Here is a 16,478-nt window from a genome sequence, read left to right on the forward strand (position 1 = left end):
GGTTCAGCGTTGTGTTGTGCCTAGAGTCATTCAACTATAGGCTGAACCTCTTCTTTGCAAAGTATGAAGCAATATAGTATTTTCAGTACATTTTCTCATGTATATTCGGTGTTCTATTGGGATCATTTCATTTTGTGTACTAGTTTCCACAGTTATGAGCAAATGCCGATTATGCTGCTGCTTCATGTTGCAGAGTAAATTTATTTCACAGTACTATTCACCGGTAGAGAACGCAGCTCTTCTTCCTGTGTTTACTTTGTCCTTCCTGCTCCATACTTCTTTAACCAATGAGCAAAGGGAATGTTCTCACATGATTTGTAACTGATGCAGTTTTGGTTCAGTTGGACTTTTCTCTGTGTGAAAGGAAAACGAGCCAAGGGGAAAATGGAACAAGTTTACAAACTGGTCCACCGAGTCGCACTATTGCAAATGAATTACAGATGTGAAAACGCCCTAAATCAGGATTTATCATCTGGGGACCATTAATGTCATGTACAAAATCCATTGTTGTTGAGTAGTTGAGCCATTTCAGTGTGGACCAAAGTGGACCAGCAGACAGTCTGACAGACCAGGACTGCCATCCATGAGACCTGCTGCTACATGGTTAAACAGTGTAAGCACCAGGGTGAAATCAGGACAACATGCAGCAGTGACTACTATTGTGGCTCCTAGGAGTGTTATGCTCTATTCAGAGGTATTGATTGAAGCCAAGGTTGTCCTCCTCCTTCAAATGAGAGAGACCTGTAACTGGCTAGAGAGACAGAAAACATTTGGCTGCCAGAGGACAGGATTCTGAAAGAACTCAATACTGTGTGGATCCTGTTCCTCTTTATTGTGCCTTTGCTGCCAGTTTCCTCCCGGCTTATCAGACAGCACTTTGACAGGCCGTCACTGCAAAGCATAAAAAGAATCCCATTAGTCTTAGTGTTTCATCCTCAGTTTTACTCAAGAGCTCAGTGCTTTGGAAAGTGCAAGAGCTCCGAGAAGGTCATTTCAATTATAATGTGCCTTTTAAGAGCTGTAATCTGTCTAATGACTCCTATTGGGCTCCACAATGAAGCAATATGCCATAAAATATCAATACATAGAGGATATTCTATTTTCACAGAGCGAGTCACATATCACTTTCGCTCCACGGATTTGGGGGTTTTAAAATAATTTTGGCTTTCAGAGGGCAGATAAATCAATTTAGTTTCTCTTTCTCTCTGTGTTGCATGAGGGTGCGGTAAGAAAGTCATTAGTGGAGCGAACAGTTAATGGTATAGTAATACAGAAAGCATCTGTTCAAGTGTATTAGGAAGAAGAATCATGATTCCCTTGTGATAGTTAATAGGTGGAAAAAGTATTTACCGTTTGCTGTGAAACATCCTGTTGTCTCTGTGTGGTTGTGGCATATTAGCATGTTTATAGTTCATACTGATAAAATGATTGGGCTGTTACACAGCTTTGAATCAAGCTCTACATACGAGTCCACACTTCTACATGCTCACACTAACATAGACTAAACATGTTTGGTACCTGTGGTAACTTAAGCCTTGTATAGATCAGTGTGTTGCAGAACAATGTGATTTACAGTGACAACATACACAGGCCATGTGATTCAGCAAGGTGCTATGTGAAAAAACAAACAGAGCAAAGCAGCTTCTACAAACCTGTATTTCAGTGAGACTATCATAGCCTTGATCATATGCACTGTGTTGTATATGCTCAATATTCACTCCCTGAAGTTTTAATTGTATCAGTAAATCAAAACCAAACTCCTGCTGCACTGTACAAACTGTTTATGTCGGGTTGTTTTACTGTTTTATCTTTCAGAGTGATCTTTTAGAGAGTTCCCCAGTGTGTTTCTGCTCTGCTACTAAAACACTGTTGAATTTGTAATAGAAAACAAGATATAGCAGTTCTCAATAAGGGTCAAGCTCCAAATACTGGATCCCAACGTCCCATAATCCAACCAGATAGGCTTTTAATTAGATCATCCATGCCAGTGTTGTTCAAATTCAGCGCACCCATATTTCAATGCAAGCTTCCCAGCCCAAACCATCAGGGCTTATTATGTCAGGTTTAACCACGTTCCTCATGAGCCACACTCAACGTTATGCAGCTGTTTTCACACACAAAGAAATGTTAGCCATGACAATAAACTGATCTTGATGGGTAAAACTGGTGGAGAATCAGATCATTGTTGACTGTGCAGCAGCAATGGTTGTTTTGTTGGACCTGATCCAGCTTTGTTTCAAGCCCATAGACGTTAGGTTTACAATACCTGGTAACCTGTGAAGGAACCTGCTTTCACAAAGCTTGCTAAAATATAACTATCGTCTCAGCTTTTGTCTCCACCCTTGTTCAACAACATTCCAATTTGTGGATGCTTTTATCTGTAGTGTTGTATGCATACTTGTCACTGGAACTAATAATTGCCAGAGGCTTTTATTATAAAGGGGAAATGAAACCAAATAGAAAAAGGGCTGCAAATAACAAGGCACCTCTTTCTCTACTGGTTTGAATGCAGTTACATAATAGGATATATCAGATCTTGGTGTCTGTAGAGCTCAAGCCCAAATGCACATGGTTCAATGTGTTGCTGGGGTCAGAGCCAGCTGTTTTCCAGATGGATGATGGGAGCGACCCTGCACAAGCAGTGACCTTCAGCTTAGAGTCAGAAAACAGGATAGCAATCATATAGCAAATGTTAGTTCTGACACAATCTAGCTTAATTTGCATATGGGTCACAGCTCTTGAAGCCATATTTTTATTATCAGTATCATCAGTGAAGTACCGGCTGCTAGAATTGTGTAGCTTCCTGGATCACCAGTAGATGGCACCCTTTGCTTTACAGTAGTGGAGCTAAGTGAGTGGTCCTGCTGCTGTGTGTGCCGGCTTTAATAAATAAGATTTTTCTTTTGTCTGTATTGGACGTATGGGCTTGGATGGCAATTTAGATGCCTTCAGAGAAAAGGAAGGGGACCTGGCTCCAGAAATTTTAATGATCAAACGCAGGGTCTGGCAGCAGTTATCCAAGTTTAACAATAGTGAAGGTCCCCTGACAGCCCCCTGCAGATCTGTGTTTGTTCCACATGGCATTTCATGTTTAACAGATGGTTACTTTTTTGCCTTTTTATGCTATTTTCATGAAGAAGTAAACCACCATTGTTTCTCGGTTTGTTTTTTGGGTAAATCAAAGGCAGCTGTAAACGTGTGAATAGTGGAGTTTCCTCTCTTTTATCAACCAGGATTCTCTGTGGTGCTCCCACAGACACGTCTGAAAAATAGTTGAATATGTTTGTTTTCTGAAGTTCACATTAGGAGAGAAAAGCACTGATTAGGTTTGCTCTCAAATCAAAGACATCAACTTTTTACCCACTTCAGTTTCTTATGTTTTCATGCAATCACTCTTTTCTCTTGCCTTTCTGTTCTCTCTCTCTGTCTTCCTCCTGTATTCACATACAGACCAGCTGAGTGATTAGTAAGTGTCTGTCACTTCAGTCTCAGACTCACTCAGACACTGTCTGATTGGACATCGGAGCTTGTTGCGGGTCCCTCAGCAGGCTGTCATATTACTGTGGCGATTGCTGCGGTGCCATTTTTGAGACAGAATTGGCCTGGCCTTTTTGTGATGGCAGAATTGGGCCTGTCAGCCCTGGTGGACCAGAGGCAGTGGGATGATTTCACGACATACTGGCTTCTTTGTTTCATCCTCAATCAGATTCTGTCTGACAGGGTTCGTCGATACTGATTAACGTAAGCATCTCTTGTGGGGGACAAAAAGCTGCTGTTTGTCCTCTCTCTCCTTCTCCTGCCTCATGTGGCACTCATCCTCATGTTAGTCATCACCTGTCACATTAAAGCCAATTTTCTTAGTCACATCCACCCTGAGATCATATAGATGGTAAATACTGGGTACTGAACTTTGAAAGTACTGCCCAACCATTTTAAAACAATGCTGAATGCTGTCATATATATATACTCCTGTGTTAACTCAAATTTAGTATTTTATACTGCAGTTTATTTACACAGAGTTCTAGTTAAGCTGTTTGTGTTGTGACAGCATTAAACACTGATGAACTTGAGATGTTAGGCAGGTTTTGTTTTGCTCAATCTAAGAAGGAACCTTTAACCAATGACACTGTGCATTGTAAATTATGATATAGAGAGAAGTATCATTTTGGTTTGGGTTAGAAAACCTAAGTATTATATTGACACTGGTGTAAAAAAGGATGCTCAGTGTTGATATGAGATCACACTAGGCTACAATCACTGTTTTAAATGACACTGAATATCTTTGTTGCTTTAATAGTCGGTATCTGGGAAAAACTGGATTTGGTTTTTTGTGTTTGGAATAACACTTGTGTGTAATGAGGAGATACAGTACAGCAGGTGGACTAGCCTGGTGTCTGGACCGTTCCCAGGTCTAAGTGAGATTGTAATCACGGAAGTTCTCCAAAACCTGGCTGGCACAATGCCTCTTTATGCCAGTTGGGCCGGGTGTCCACTCCATTTCAGTGCGGCACACAAAACCGCACACGCTGCTCATGCCAACTTGAATCAGCGGCTTTGTGCTGCAGGTAAACAAAATACCATGTGTATCAAACAACACATATTTAAGAGAGACACATTTGACATGGCTCATTGTGGCTGAAGCCAAGTTGAAATGATACTGTTCTGCCTCTGCCAACATTGAAAAGCTGTGAAATGATTAACGATGATGAAATGATTAAACCTTACTACAGCATCTCTACCACCTGCTACTGTTTGATTATCATCTGACAGGGATTCACTGTCCATACCCGCTGCCCTTGCTGTTACAAAACAAATGACACGCCAGCTCAGCCAAATGGAGCGCAGCCACAGAGATGCTGTGTTTCTACTGTGGTGTAGTTTGGGCTAAACAGAGTGTGACAGACCACAATAAACTTCTTAATCATGGAGTGATGCTCCGTCCCACCCACACCTGATGAGTGTCACGTGCATTTGGCCAATCAAGAGCTAATGGTACCAATTTGAACTATGTGGTGCTTGAATTGGGCATCACTTGGTTAGTGGGATGACCACATAACCGGCCAGTCACAGGTGCTGAAAACCACTTTCAATGACCCTGACCACATAACCGGCCAGTCACAGGTGCCGAAATGTGTCATGTGATGAACAGCAACTCTTCTTAACACGTGAGCAGGTGCATCTGTGACCTGAATCACCCAGTGGAAGGACTGTAAAACAAAGACATAACGATGAGCTACATGCTGAAGTGAAAATGTCAGTGTGACACCAGTAATGTGGCGGATAAATATTGTCGCCCGTCACTCTTGTCTTCCATCACTCAGAATAAAATGGTGGTAAATGCAGCAGTGGCTCAACATAACTAGAAGAACGAAGAATGAGGGGTCTGAATAACAAGTAAAGCCACAGTGTATTTTAGGAGGTATGGTGTGTAGGCTCGGATGTTATCAGGTCTGAGATGTGGGAAGGAGATATAGGCTGAACATGTTATTCTCCAGTCACTGTTACTGACCACTGCAATGTCTATTCTGCCATGACACATTTATCTGTGAACCCCAGAGGCAGTGAACAGCAAAGTTAGAAGGAGTTAGAGAGCAGAGAAGTCTTGGCACCGAGTAACATTCTGGCTGCTTTATGCCTGAAAGTACAGCTGTTTTAAATGTACAGCTGAATATTGAACACTACACTTTTTGGTACCAAACAGAATATGTCTGTTTTTCAAAAGATTATCAAAGGCTGTTGAATGTCTCTTCAGGTTTTTGATTTGATCAAAAAATATGTTTCTAAGTTAGCGTTTTTGGCACCTTGGGTATCATGTCAGCACTTGTATTGTGTCCTGTTTAATTGTAGTTGTCATCCCCACGCAGGTGTATTTTCTAAACTGTCGTATGGTTGGCTTGCTATTGACAATGACAGGTGCCAAAAGGACAGCAGCTGTGTGTTTGTCTGGGCTTCACCAAGTCCCCAAACACTCTTCTAAATCATGTTATTTACACAAAGCCTTGAAAAATGTTCATATTTTAGAAAATGTGGAGGAGTTGTCATACATCTTTGTCACTTTTCCTTAGATCTAAAGTTATTTTTTTCATTTCATACTCGTTTGGTGATTTAATCTAAAATGACATTAACGAGATCTTAAAAAGTGTTAAAGTTAACTTGATTCAACTCACAAATATCCATTTTTCTCCTTCCAGCCGGCCCTCACTTATGTGGAATAAGAATCAGCAGGGACTCTAAGCTGTCAAATGTACCGTCTGAAAGCATATATCCTGAATAGTTTGGAATACCAACATCTCTGAATTAGCCCGAGCCGCTTATCCTCTCTCTGCCTCTTTCCTTCCTTCAGCTGCTCTCAATGAATGGCGTCTTTACCGAGCTCACAGACAATCAATCAACCGTGTGCTGTCTCTGGTGGCCCACTGTCTCAGTCAGACAGTTCTGGATGGGGCCGGGGGTGGTGAGGGGTCTAGTGCTATCAGGGGACATCTCAGAGTACATCTGTCTCACACAAGTGAGACTGACTTGGGTTTTCTCAGGGGCACATTGTTACTTACATTCCTGGAGATAATTACACCTTGTGTTCAATCCTTGATCTGTCATTATTCCTTCATCTTTATTTTTAACTTGCTAAATAATATCACTGATACTAGTCCTGCTGCTGCAGCTGTGTTTGATTGTCTTTGACGTTTAACTGTGGTAAATCTGAGACGGATCATTTATTATATAAAGAAGGGTTTGAACATGTCAAATTCTCTAATACAACTTTCCAGTTGAATAACAGACCTATAGAATAACAAAACTGACCACTACGTCTTGGGGAGAAAAAATTATTGTAAAAAATGCCATAAAATTGTAATTAGATTGTTTTATGAACTATGCTATGTGACATGGTCCTCCAAAGTTGATTTCTGTGCAGTGGCCCTGGAAGAAATCTCCCTTCTTATCAGGGGATCTTACTTTTTTATCAGTTTTGTGATTTCCAAGGTCATTACAGATCCAGACAGTTTAAACTCAACCCTTCAAAGACTAAACTTCATCACTGAAACTGATTTGAGCCACATCTGGTTACCTGGCTAACTGTCAGGCTTTCATTAGTCAGATAAATACTAGCCTGATTATTTTTCTTTTACACAACATTTAAATTGGTCCCTCTGCTGTCTAAAATGATTTCTTTAAGAGTTGGTACCCAAATGTCATCATAAGGTCACAGTTCTTGATCTGTACAAAACAAGGTCCAAAGTGCAGCATAGATGTTCATGCACAACTATCACACTGTGTGGTTTTTGTTTGTTGTTTTTAATGAAGGGTTGAAGCTGTTCTTTCCTGCTGTCTGGGTTGCAGGTTGATACATGGAGGTCAGTTTCTGAATGGTTTAGCCGGCCCAACCATAATGAGCGCCGGCCCCTACCTCTCCACCACATGGTTCGCTCCTGACCAGAGAGCCACCGCAACAGCAGTGGCCACTCTCTTCTCCTACTTGGGAGGTGCTGCTTCGTTTGTGGTGGGACCTCTGGTAGTGCCAGCCCCCAATGACACCCAGGCAATGACCACAGTGGCGTTTTCCAACAGTTCCATCCGAGACAGGATCCAGCTGGTTATGTATACAGGTACTAACAGAAGCCAGAACCTCTGAGGGCCTGGACGATCGATAACACATTGTTTCAACATCATGTCAGGGGCACAAAGGGACACAAATACAGTCGAGCGAGAGGATCCAAGAATTTTGCACAAACACCAAAAAATTCCAATCATAACATTAATAATTGCCTCTCTAAAAAATAGATTGCTGGGACTGTTATGCTTAACTGAGTCAGAAAATTAAAAGCGCACTGCAAACAGAAACAAGCGTGCTGTATTAGATTGAGGCTGCAGCTTTTGTTTAACCGGAGGTAGTACTCTTATTCATTCTTTAAGGACAAAGCAAGAAACTTCTGTAAACCAGAAGTTTTGGGGCTTATCAAGGAAATGGGCAAACATGATGTAAATTAAAATCTGCATGGTAACAACCAGCTACATCTTTATATCAGGAACTAATAGGCAGCTGCTGCTTGATCCGTCCATGTGTTATGTAATGAAAGGGACATATGCAATGGGGCTTTTTGGAAATAACCAAACTGTAAAATGTGTGGCTTCTCCAAAAGAAATAAGTTAAGATATTAACCAGTGCTATGCCAGACTGCATGACTGATATGGACATGTTGTCCAGTAAGCCATTATGTTTATTCCAGGGATGGTTTTAGAGGACTTTCAGACATTTTTTAAAATGTCAGAATGCTCTGACTGTGACTGTCTTACTAGAGAAAATAACACGTATGTCTCTTCTGTCTGTGTCACTGTGCTCCGGCAGAATTGGCTGCAATTGCTGTGCTTTTTGTGGCAGTCCTGGTCTATTTCCCATCTCACCCACCAGTGCCTCCCAGTGTCGCCGCTGCAAGCCAGAGACTCAGTTACAGGAGCAGCATCTGCAGACTTCTTAGGTAAATTTTAACACACATGCTAACGCACATCACAAGAATGTAAAGGCACAAAGTCAACTGACAGACCAGTAACTGTCAGACACCATTCTTTCAGTCCATTATTTCGTATGCCTGTATTGATGTGTCCTTGATTCACTGTGGGTGTAGATGTGTAAAGCAAGCGAAACGTCAGCGCTGCATTTGAAATTACTTTCAGGTGCTCTGTTGTTTTATGACAGTAGACTTGAAGAGAGCTGTGAGGAGCAGGTTTAATTGGGATTCTTATTTGCAGATGCAATGCAGCTTCTTGTTTTAGTGAGTTAAAGTGCTCGAGAAGGATTCACTTCAGTTCAATAGAGTATTTTAAACACAGTTGATCCAAAGTGCTTCACAGCACACAGAGGAAAGCAAACAACAAGGATCACTAGTTTGCCTCAAGGGGCTTCAAAAACTGTTCTGCATACCTTCTGACCTTAGACCCTTGAAGCAGAGGATTGAAAGCTATGGAATCTTAATGAAGGGAAGGGGTCTGCCACTCACCAATCTTCTTGGGATATTATCAGAGAAACCCCAGCCTCCCTTCTCAATTAATTAGTGAGATATAATACACTAGTTACTGTTGAAAGCTACATCATACTCTGCATCTGTATCATCAGGGTCAGTTATCAATGTATTCTCAAGACATCACTGATGCATGTAGTTAAAGAGAGAGATGATCTGTTATGGCAGTGACCAGGGCTTAAAGGGCTGGAGAAGGGAGAAGATAAGTGGGACGATGGCAGCTAGGGAAGTGGCCTAGCTTAGTTTGCTACATTTGGAAGAAATAGCTTCACTGCACCACCAGGCTTTCCACAGGTTTCTCACCAGCGCAGAGCGGCTTGAGTCCCGTTAGAGCTCCCTCAGCTAGATGACCAAGCAGATATCATCTGAATGCATTTTGGACAGAGATGTACACACAGAGGCTTGCCAACGTAACTAGGCCATCCAGCTGAAAGGGTTTCTGTTCCACTTGTGATAGGCAGCCTTCCAGTGACCTGTTTGGGCAGCATCAAGCCTTAAACTTCTCCCACAGCGGCTGGACATGACGCAGGAAAAGTGACTTTCATGTCTTTGTGTCCATGTTTCCTCATACAACACGTAGGTGAAATGATGGAATCACTTAAAGCTCCACAAATTGATATTGTATGTAGGAATTTAATTAACTGATGCTGTTATGTGAAAGTGGTTGCATGTAATGGAAAGCTCACAGAAAAAGATTGGTAACTCTGCAGCTCTGCACCGCTTTTCAGCCTTGTTTAGCTCATTGTTTTGGTTTTCCAGCACACTGTTGGGTGCAGCTGTAGAAGGAATCTGTTACAAAAAACAATGAATGCATCTTAAAGTAACATAAATCTCAATTGCAAACTCTGCAACAGAAGTGGATTATTGTTATCCAACTACTTTGATTTCATTATTTCATGCTTGGTTTTTTCTCGCTACATCTTTCAACCCTTTGTAAATACTTACTGAATACACTCAAGCTTCACTACCAGGTGGAGACAGATTGATAAAGTTTAAGAATTCACCAATCTGGCATTTTCTCTCCCAGTAGAATACATCAGTTTAGGGTATCTGCTGATACAGTGTCTCAGTCCAGGACTGGTGCCGATTTTGTTGTTTTTGTAGTGTACCACAAATTTTGAACTAGTTTGGATCAGTTTTACATAAAGTATCATCAGGATTGCTATGAGACTTTAAATGATGTTGGTAGAATGTCATGACCTAATAAATGTAGCACAGAATTTTTTAGTGACCTTGATAAAGAGAGAGTACATTTAAATTGAGTTGGTCACATTTGGACAATACCTGTTTTGGTGCTTAGTATCTGCTCTGGTGGAGTCAGTGGATTGGATCAATACATTGTTAGTAAAGTTAGTATTTGTTGGAGGAACATGGCAGCATTTTGCAGCCTCCGTGATGACAGCAAGCGGCAGCCAACTAGTTAGCCAGCCTATCCATTGATGTATTTCTTCATTCATTTAGCCTGTCATGGTCTGAGCACCGGTTAATGATCTTCAGCTTGATGAGTGCTTCCAGCTGTTCACATCTGCTTCCACAGCAGCAATCTAATTAGGAGGCTGAAAATCTCTCCATGTGATGTAAAGTTGTCATTGTATTCTGATCACAGTCTGAGGGAATGCTCAAGTCTGATGATCACTTCTCCATTCAGATTCAATTTACCTTTGATAGTTGTCACTGATGCCCTAGCCGGGTCTGCCAAGGCCAAATGGCACTTGGCTGATGATGCTGCCAGCCCTGAGACTTCTTCAGAAATATTTTATGGCCAGGGAATTAAAAAACATGGCCCCTCTCTTACCCAGTAGCTAGCATCTGCTTGCTTACATTGGGCTATCTAAATAAGCTCCCAGTCAGGGCTAAAGATGCATAGATATTGATTTCCTGCTTTTGCAGCAAGGTTAATGAAAAGGGCGCTTGGAAAAAAAAGTGAGGAGGGCGCTCCATCATGGTGCTTTTATGACCGTCTTGCCATACTCTCTCCAATGCCAAGTAGCTTCAAACTACATAGGATGACAGGCCTGCAGCCTGAGAGGCAGGCTGTGTTTGTTTTTCTGTAGAATCAAGGCATTCTGTGAATTTGTAATTCAATGTCTGAAGTGTCAGGAAAGGGAAAGGGTGTGCATGTGTTTACAGCAACAGTCCTCTTGCAGTAGGTATGGCTCATGTGTCTTGTGAGAAGTTCCCCCAATAGTATGCAACTCAAAGACTGACTCAAAGTGTGAAAGAGAACTTTGTCTGTGCACTAAGTGTTTGAAGCCATAGTAGGGATGCTGGTGGCCCAAAGTGTTCTCCAGATCTCCCTGCACGATACTGCTCACAATGCTGCTTACATTATAATGAACGAAGCAGGTGGAGAATAAATGCCAGTGTTTAACACCAGTGTTTAAAAAGAGCAGAGCAGGAAAACAAAACAGTCTATGAATCTCCTGCCTGCTCTGCCAGCCCTGCCTCATTTGTCACTTGCCCAGTGATGCTAATCACATTGTTAGGGTTGAGGAGGTGGTACTGATTTAAATCAGCATGCCACCTCACTGGGGGAAGGTGATTAGCGTGGGTGTTCCAAGTGATTTTAATTGGGCTGCATTGGTGGGATTGGTTTGGAGGGGTGCCATATACCCTTATGAGGTGAGGTGTGTACAGAAGCATTCATAACTAAGCATACATGGGTGACGTTTTTGTACCTTGTTGTACATGGTTTACTGTGAGCCGGTGAGATGTTATCAGACCCTGCAGCACAATATTTGTAGCCCAAAGTCATTTATAACAGTTGTAAGATGGTGCTTGATTTTAGCTTTATTATGCTATTTGATTTCAGGTGATAACTTGATAAGCAGCCATCAGTTGACCAAACACAGTCAAACATAAGCCCATTTATTAATTGGTCAACTGACTGAGAAATAGTTGGCAGCAGTTTACCAAGCAAAAATGATCAGATCACACTGAGTGACCAATTTATGCAGAAAACCAGGAAATTACAACAGTGCCATTACTTTTTCTTGCAACTGTATATAGCCTAGACTGTCAGAAAATCAGCTGGCATTAATTTCAGTCATGATTTTGATCTCATTAACATTGGTATTTAAATGCAAAAGAGTGACAGGAACATATTTTTAAGCATGAGCATTTAAAAATCAATATAAGACAGCTGCATATCATGCAAGATTTAAATTGTGACCTATTAATATTGGTGATATATAATGTCGGGCAGCCAAATGAATTTGTTGGAATAATGAGACAGGCAGCACACTATGCTCTTATAGGCAGTTTTTTTTTTTTCTGAGACATGGTTACAACTTAACCAACAGGTTTGAGCTTCTCTCGACCTTAAAGTACATCATGCATCGGACAGTGTCCCTGTTGAAGTGAGTATCCCCCCGACCACAGGGGGAAGTATTGAGCAGATTGCTGCTTGATACACCAAAATGAGGAGAAGAAGATGCCAGACTACCTACTGGTGCTACCTTTTAATTGTAATGTACACAGGCTGACAAAAAATAAAATAGAATCAAATAAAAACAAAGACTCGACTAGAAGAGTCTCAGTTGACTGACAGGTCTCTCGACTAATGATTTAACTGTGTGACTATTAGGGGGCAGCCCTAGTAGAAATGCTAAACCTTGTACTGAACGACATTGTGGATGCCTCACAGATTTTTATTTTTTTAGCAAATTACTGTATGTTAAATGGAAAAAATTGTGGGAAACAGTAATTGATCTGTGGTCCTGAATCTAATCAGGTTTGTATGAGAAGTAAGAATTTTACCCCGAGGATACGGAGAAGGCTTCAGAAATTAGTTTGTTTTCATGGAGTACAAGCAAGTGGTTTCATTTAATAGATGATAACCCACTGTCTTTTCAAAGAGTGATGTGTTCATGTCTCTGTTTTCCCTTGTAAAAGAGGTCGCTGACCTACAACAATTTTCCCTGGTTAAGTGATAAAGGTTAAATGTCATTCAGCTTATATTATGGAAGATATAAGGACATACAGTGGGGCAAATAAGTATTTGATACACCGCCGATCTTTCAACTTTCCCCACTTACAAAGAACGGACAGATCTGTAATTTTCATCGTAGGTACACCTCAACTGTGAGAGACAGAATCTAGAAAAAAATTCCAGAAAATCACATTGTTAGATTTTTAAATAATTAATTTCCATTTTATTGCATGGAATAAGTATTTGATCACAAATACTTATTTGCCCCACTGTATTATGGTAATCTAATCATTCCAAGACATACCCGGTCACTTGGTTTTTGGTTGTTTCTTTCCCCTTTAGTAACCTGCGGTTCCTGATGATAGCACTAGCCTATGCAGTCCCCACAGGAGTGATTGCCGGCTGGTTGGGAGTCCTTGACATGGTCCTTACACCAGCCAAAGTCAGCCAGGTAAGCAGCAAACACAGAATAAAAACATCTGTAAAACAATGCCATTAACAGCAAAAGATGTAGTGGCTATGGATGCACAGGCTTTTCCATGCACATTGTACCAAAAATGCGTGTGAGAAGAAATGCCATTCCTTCAAAAAGGTGCAGTCCTTAGTACTGCTATCTGGACTGCGTCCTGTAAAAATGTATAGACTAGATCAGCACTTGTTCTGCCCAACTAGTTTTCATCTTGATCACACTTTAGGTGGATAAGTTGCAGCCAAGTAGGAACAAAGGTTCATCTTGTATTTCTGCATAAAAATGACGCAGCATGAGTCGTCCATTTGCATGGTTTGATTTTACCGTTTTGTGAACCTCCATGATGCCAGCAATTTGCAAAGCCTTTCAGAAATATAGCCCACACAGGTGAACAATGGGATGAATAGCTGGTAAGGGTTCTCTTCATTCTTGTGGTTGTGATCTTGAAGCATGTTTCAGAAACTAATCATGTTTCTGAGCGTGACGTCTGTTATTGTTCAGTTGGTGCTCTTTAATGGTAATGCACAGAAAGCATGCTCTGCATTTTAAAGCAGATCTGAAATACTGGAATAATTAACCTCAAGGCTCCTGTCCTAACACAGGGTATATTTCAGTACTGAAGCTCCCCTGGCAGCTGAACCTTTCTGCAGTCGTTTGTTAAGTCGCCCTTACCCTCTTGTGAATGCCCTTGGAAGTTCAGAAACACTGTCCCTAACCATACAATAAACACATTCACTCATATTTTTGAACTGAAAAATGATCATCTTTATCGGTGTAATGATTTTCTCTTTTGTTCTGGCTTCCACTCATTGAACCTACTCAGATCTACAGCCCAGCTTTTGTAAAGAGCCCAATCAATCACAATTCACCATTTGGGTGCCTGCTCCCCATCCTCAGTCTGAGACACATAAAAGAGCAAGATACGTTGAGTGGGACTGTCTGTGTGTTGCAGGTTAAAGAAGAAGCTCTGTGTCGTTTGCATATTCCAGGTCTCAACATAGCAGTGAGTCAAAAGACAAAGGGAGAATCTTTTTAAGGTTAACATCAGCCAGGCACAGCTGGAGAGGAGATCACAAACAGGAGAGTGGGGGATGAGATACTTCTCATCACACCTCTATCGTTATACCTCTGTCAAGAGGTAGCATATCTTCTCAAAGGATGTTTTTCTCTCTTCCACATTTGCTAAGAGAATAAAGGTGTGCTACAGTGAGGTGAGCTATGTTAAAGGACAACTCTTGGGTACAAAACTGTGAGCTTAAAAATAAAGAAACACTGTAGTGGTGCGCCTAAACATGAGGTGGAGGAGTACTAATGCAACGGAGGATATCTGAAACTTTTCTTTGTTTTTCAGGCTTTGAGATGTTTCTTCTTAAAGTTAAGTTGAACTGAGGAAAAGCAAATAGTGCCTCCTCTTTTTGCTTCAACTCCCTATGCACCCTCAGAGCCAAATCATAGCTTTAACTCATCCTGTTTTTTTTATTCTGCAATGCGCTTTATTGATTCTGTCAGATCCAAAAACAGTGTGGAATGATGCTGTGCAGGCAATTGAATAAGCATTTCATACAAACAGAAGATGTGATATGTAGAACTTGTTCGTCTTCCTATTCCTGAGCCCCCATGGATTGCACTGGAGCAAACATTTATGATTAGCTCTTTTCTGCCTGCTCTTTCATTATATCTCTGAAATCTTTATGAAAAATGTTACTGAGTCTGACTGATGCTCTGGTCATTTATAAAATTCAGTAAAAGCCTCAGGCACAAAGCATTGTTAGCAAGAGAGCAATTTAATTTCCTCATGCTTTCAAATAATTAGTTCATTCTGGTCCAGAGGGGTGGTTACATGCAGGTGTACTCACAAAGAGATGTGTCCTATACCTTGGTACAGTACTTCTTTCCTCTGTGGGTAATTGCTACATTGTAATGGAACAAATGCCATTATGTTCATGTAGTCTGTGTCAGTCTATTATGATATAAAGTGTGCCTCAAGTTAGCAGTATCTGTACGCAGCAGGATTGGACCTAATGCATCCCACCTACAGTATATTACAGTATATGCCAGTTTCCAGCCATCTGCCTCTCCTAGTTGAATGGTTCCGTCTACTTCTGGAGGTCTCTTTCTTCCCCATTTCCCTGCCTTTCATGTCACCCTTACACATTTCTAGTAATGGCCTCTGTGTTGTATGTGCATTTTGTTTAATTTGCTTGTTTGTTTATTTTTGTCATGGGACAGTGCATGCTCATCAACGCTAACGTTAACAACAGCTCTTGTAGTCCTGTCCTTCTGCCAGTCCATCACAGGGGGCGCCACACGTAGACATACAACCATTCAACCTAACCTGCATGCCACACATTTCACACCTTTTAACATTCTACCCCTGCTTCAGGTAGTCATTTATCCTTAATGGTTTTCAAGATCTTGCTTCATCTTGCCTCTGTTCTCTACTTTTCTTTTTCTTTGTCAGCGTTTTTCTTTCAGCTGTTTCTTAAGGGCTCTTTCAGAAATATATATTTATATACACACATCTATCATCCGTTTATTCAGCTAGCGACCTAGTGTGATTGAGAGGTGACCGTGGCTGCTGTGAGGTAGCAGGAACAGTTCTCATGAGATTAGACAAATGTTGCTGTCTACTTTCTAAGACTTGATTTTAAAAACAAACTTGTAGCTGTTACACAGCTCAGGGTTCTAAAACTGTTGTCACCATAGCTGTCATGCTGTGACCAGAGAAGACCTGGAAACAGCTTGTAAGGATTGATTCAGTAAATGAAGAGGAGACGCGCAGGGATCTGCTGGCTGGCAAACTGTACAGCAGGAAGTGATCTGGCAGAAGCTAGGCTAGGAACGTTAGCACGGTTTTGGTGATTTGAGCGTGACTACATATTGAGCATGGATTGGATACATGGGCATGGATTTCCAAGTAAGATCTTGTAAAACCACTGCCTTCCTGGGATTTGAAGATCTGTTGTGTGAGCTTTACAGGAGAAAATGTGGTCTTGTAAAACCACTGCCTTCCTGGGATATGAAGATCTGTTGTGTGAGCTTTGCAGGAGAAAATGTGGTAGCT

The 16,478-nt window shown here is 41.3% G+C and overlaps 1 protein-coding gene across 3 annotated transcripts in view; it reads left to right on the forward strand.

The window, feature by feature from the left end:
* Window positions 1-16,478, forward strand: part of slc49a4 (solute carrier family 49 member 4) — a 42,443-nt gene that overhangs the window by 7,723 nt on the left and 18,242 nt on the right. For all 3 annotated transcript variants that reach the window (XR_002276917.1, XR_002276918.1, XM_020624005.1), the window contains exons 3-5: window positions 7,339-7,604; window positions 8,345-8,474; window positions 13,288-13,396. Coding sequence is in view for 1 of the 3 variants with exons in the window: in XM_020624005.1 (XP_020479661.1) it covers window positions 7,339-7,604; window positions 8,345-8,474; window positions 13,288-13,396 (505 nt within the window). In the remaining 2 variants the exon portion in view is untranslated. The remainder of the gene's footprint in view (window positions 1-7,338; window positions 7,605-8,344; window positions 8,475-13,287; window positions 13,397-16,478) is intronic.

The sequence above is a fragment of the Monopterus albus genome, unplaced genomic scaffold, assembly GCF_001952655.1.
Source record: "Monopterus albus unplaced genomic scaffold, M_albus_1.0 scaffold318.1, whole genome shotgun sequence".
In the NCBI taxonomy this organism is placed as follows: Eukaryota; Metazoa; Chordata; class Actinopteri; order Synbranchiformes; family Synbranchidae; genus Monopterus; species Monopterus albus.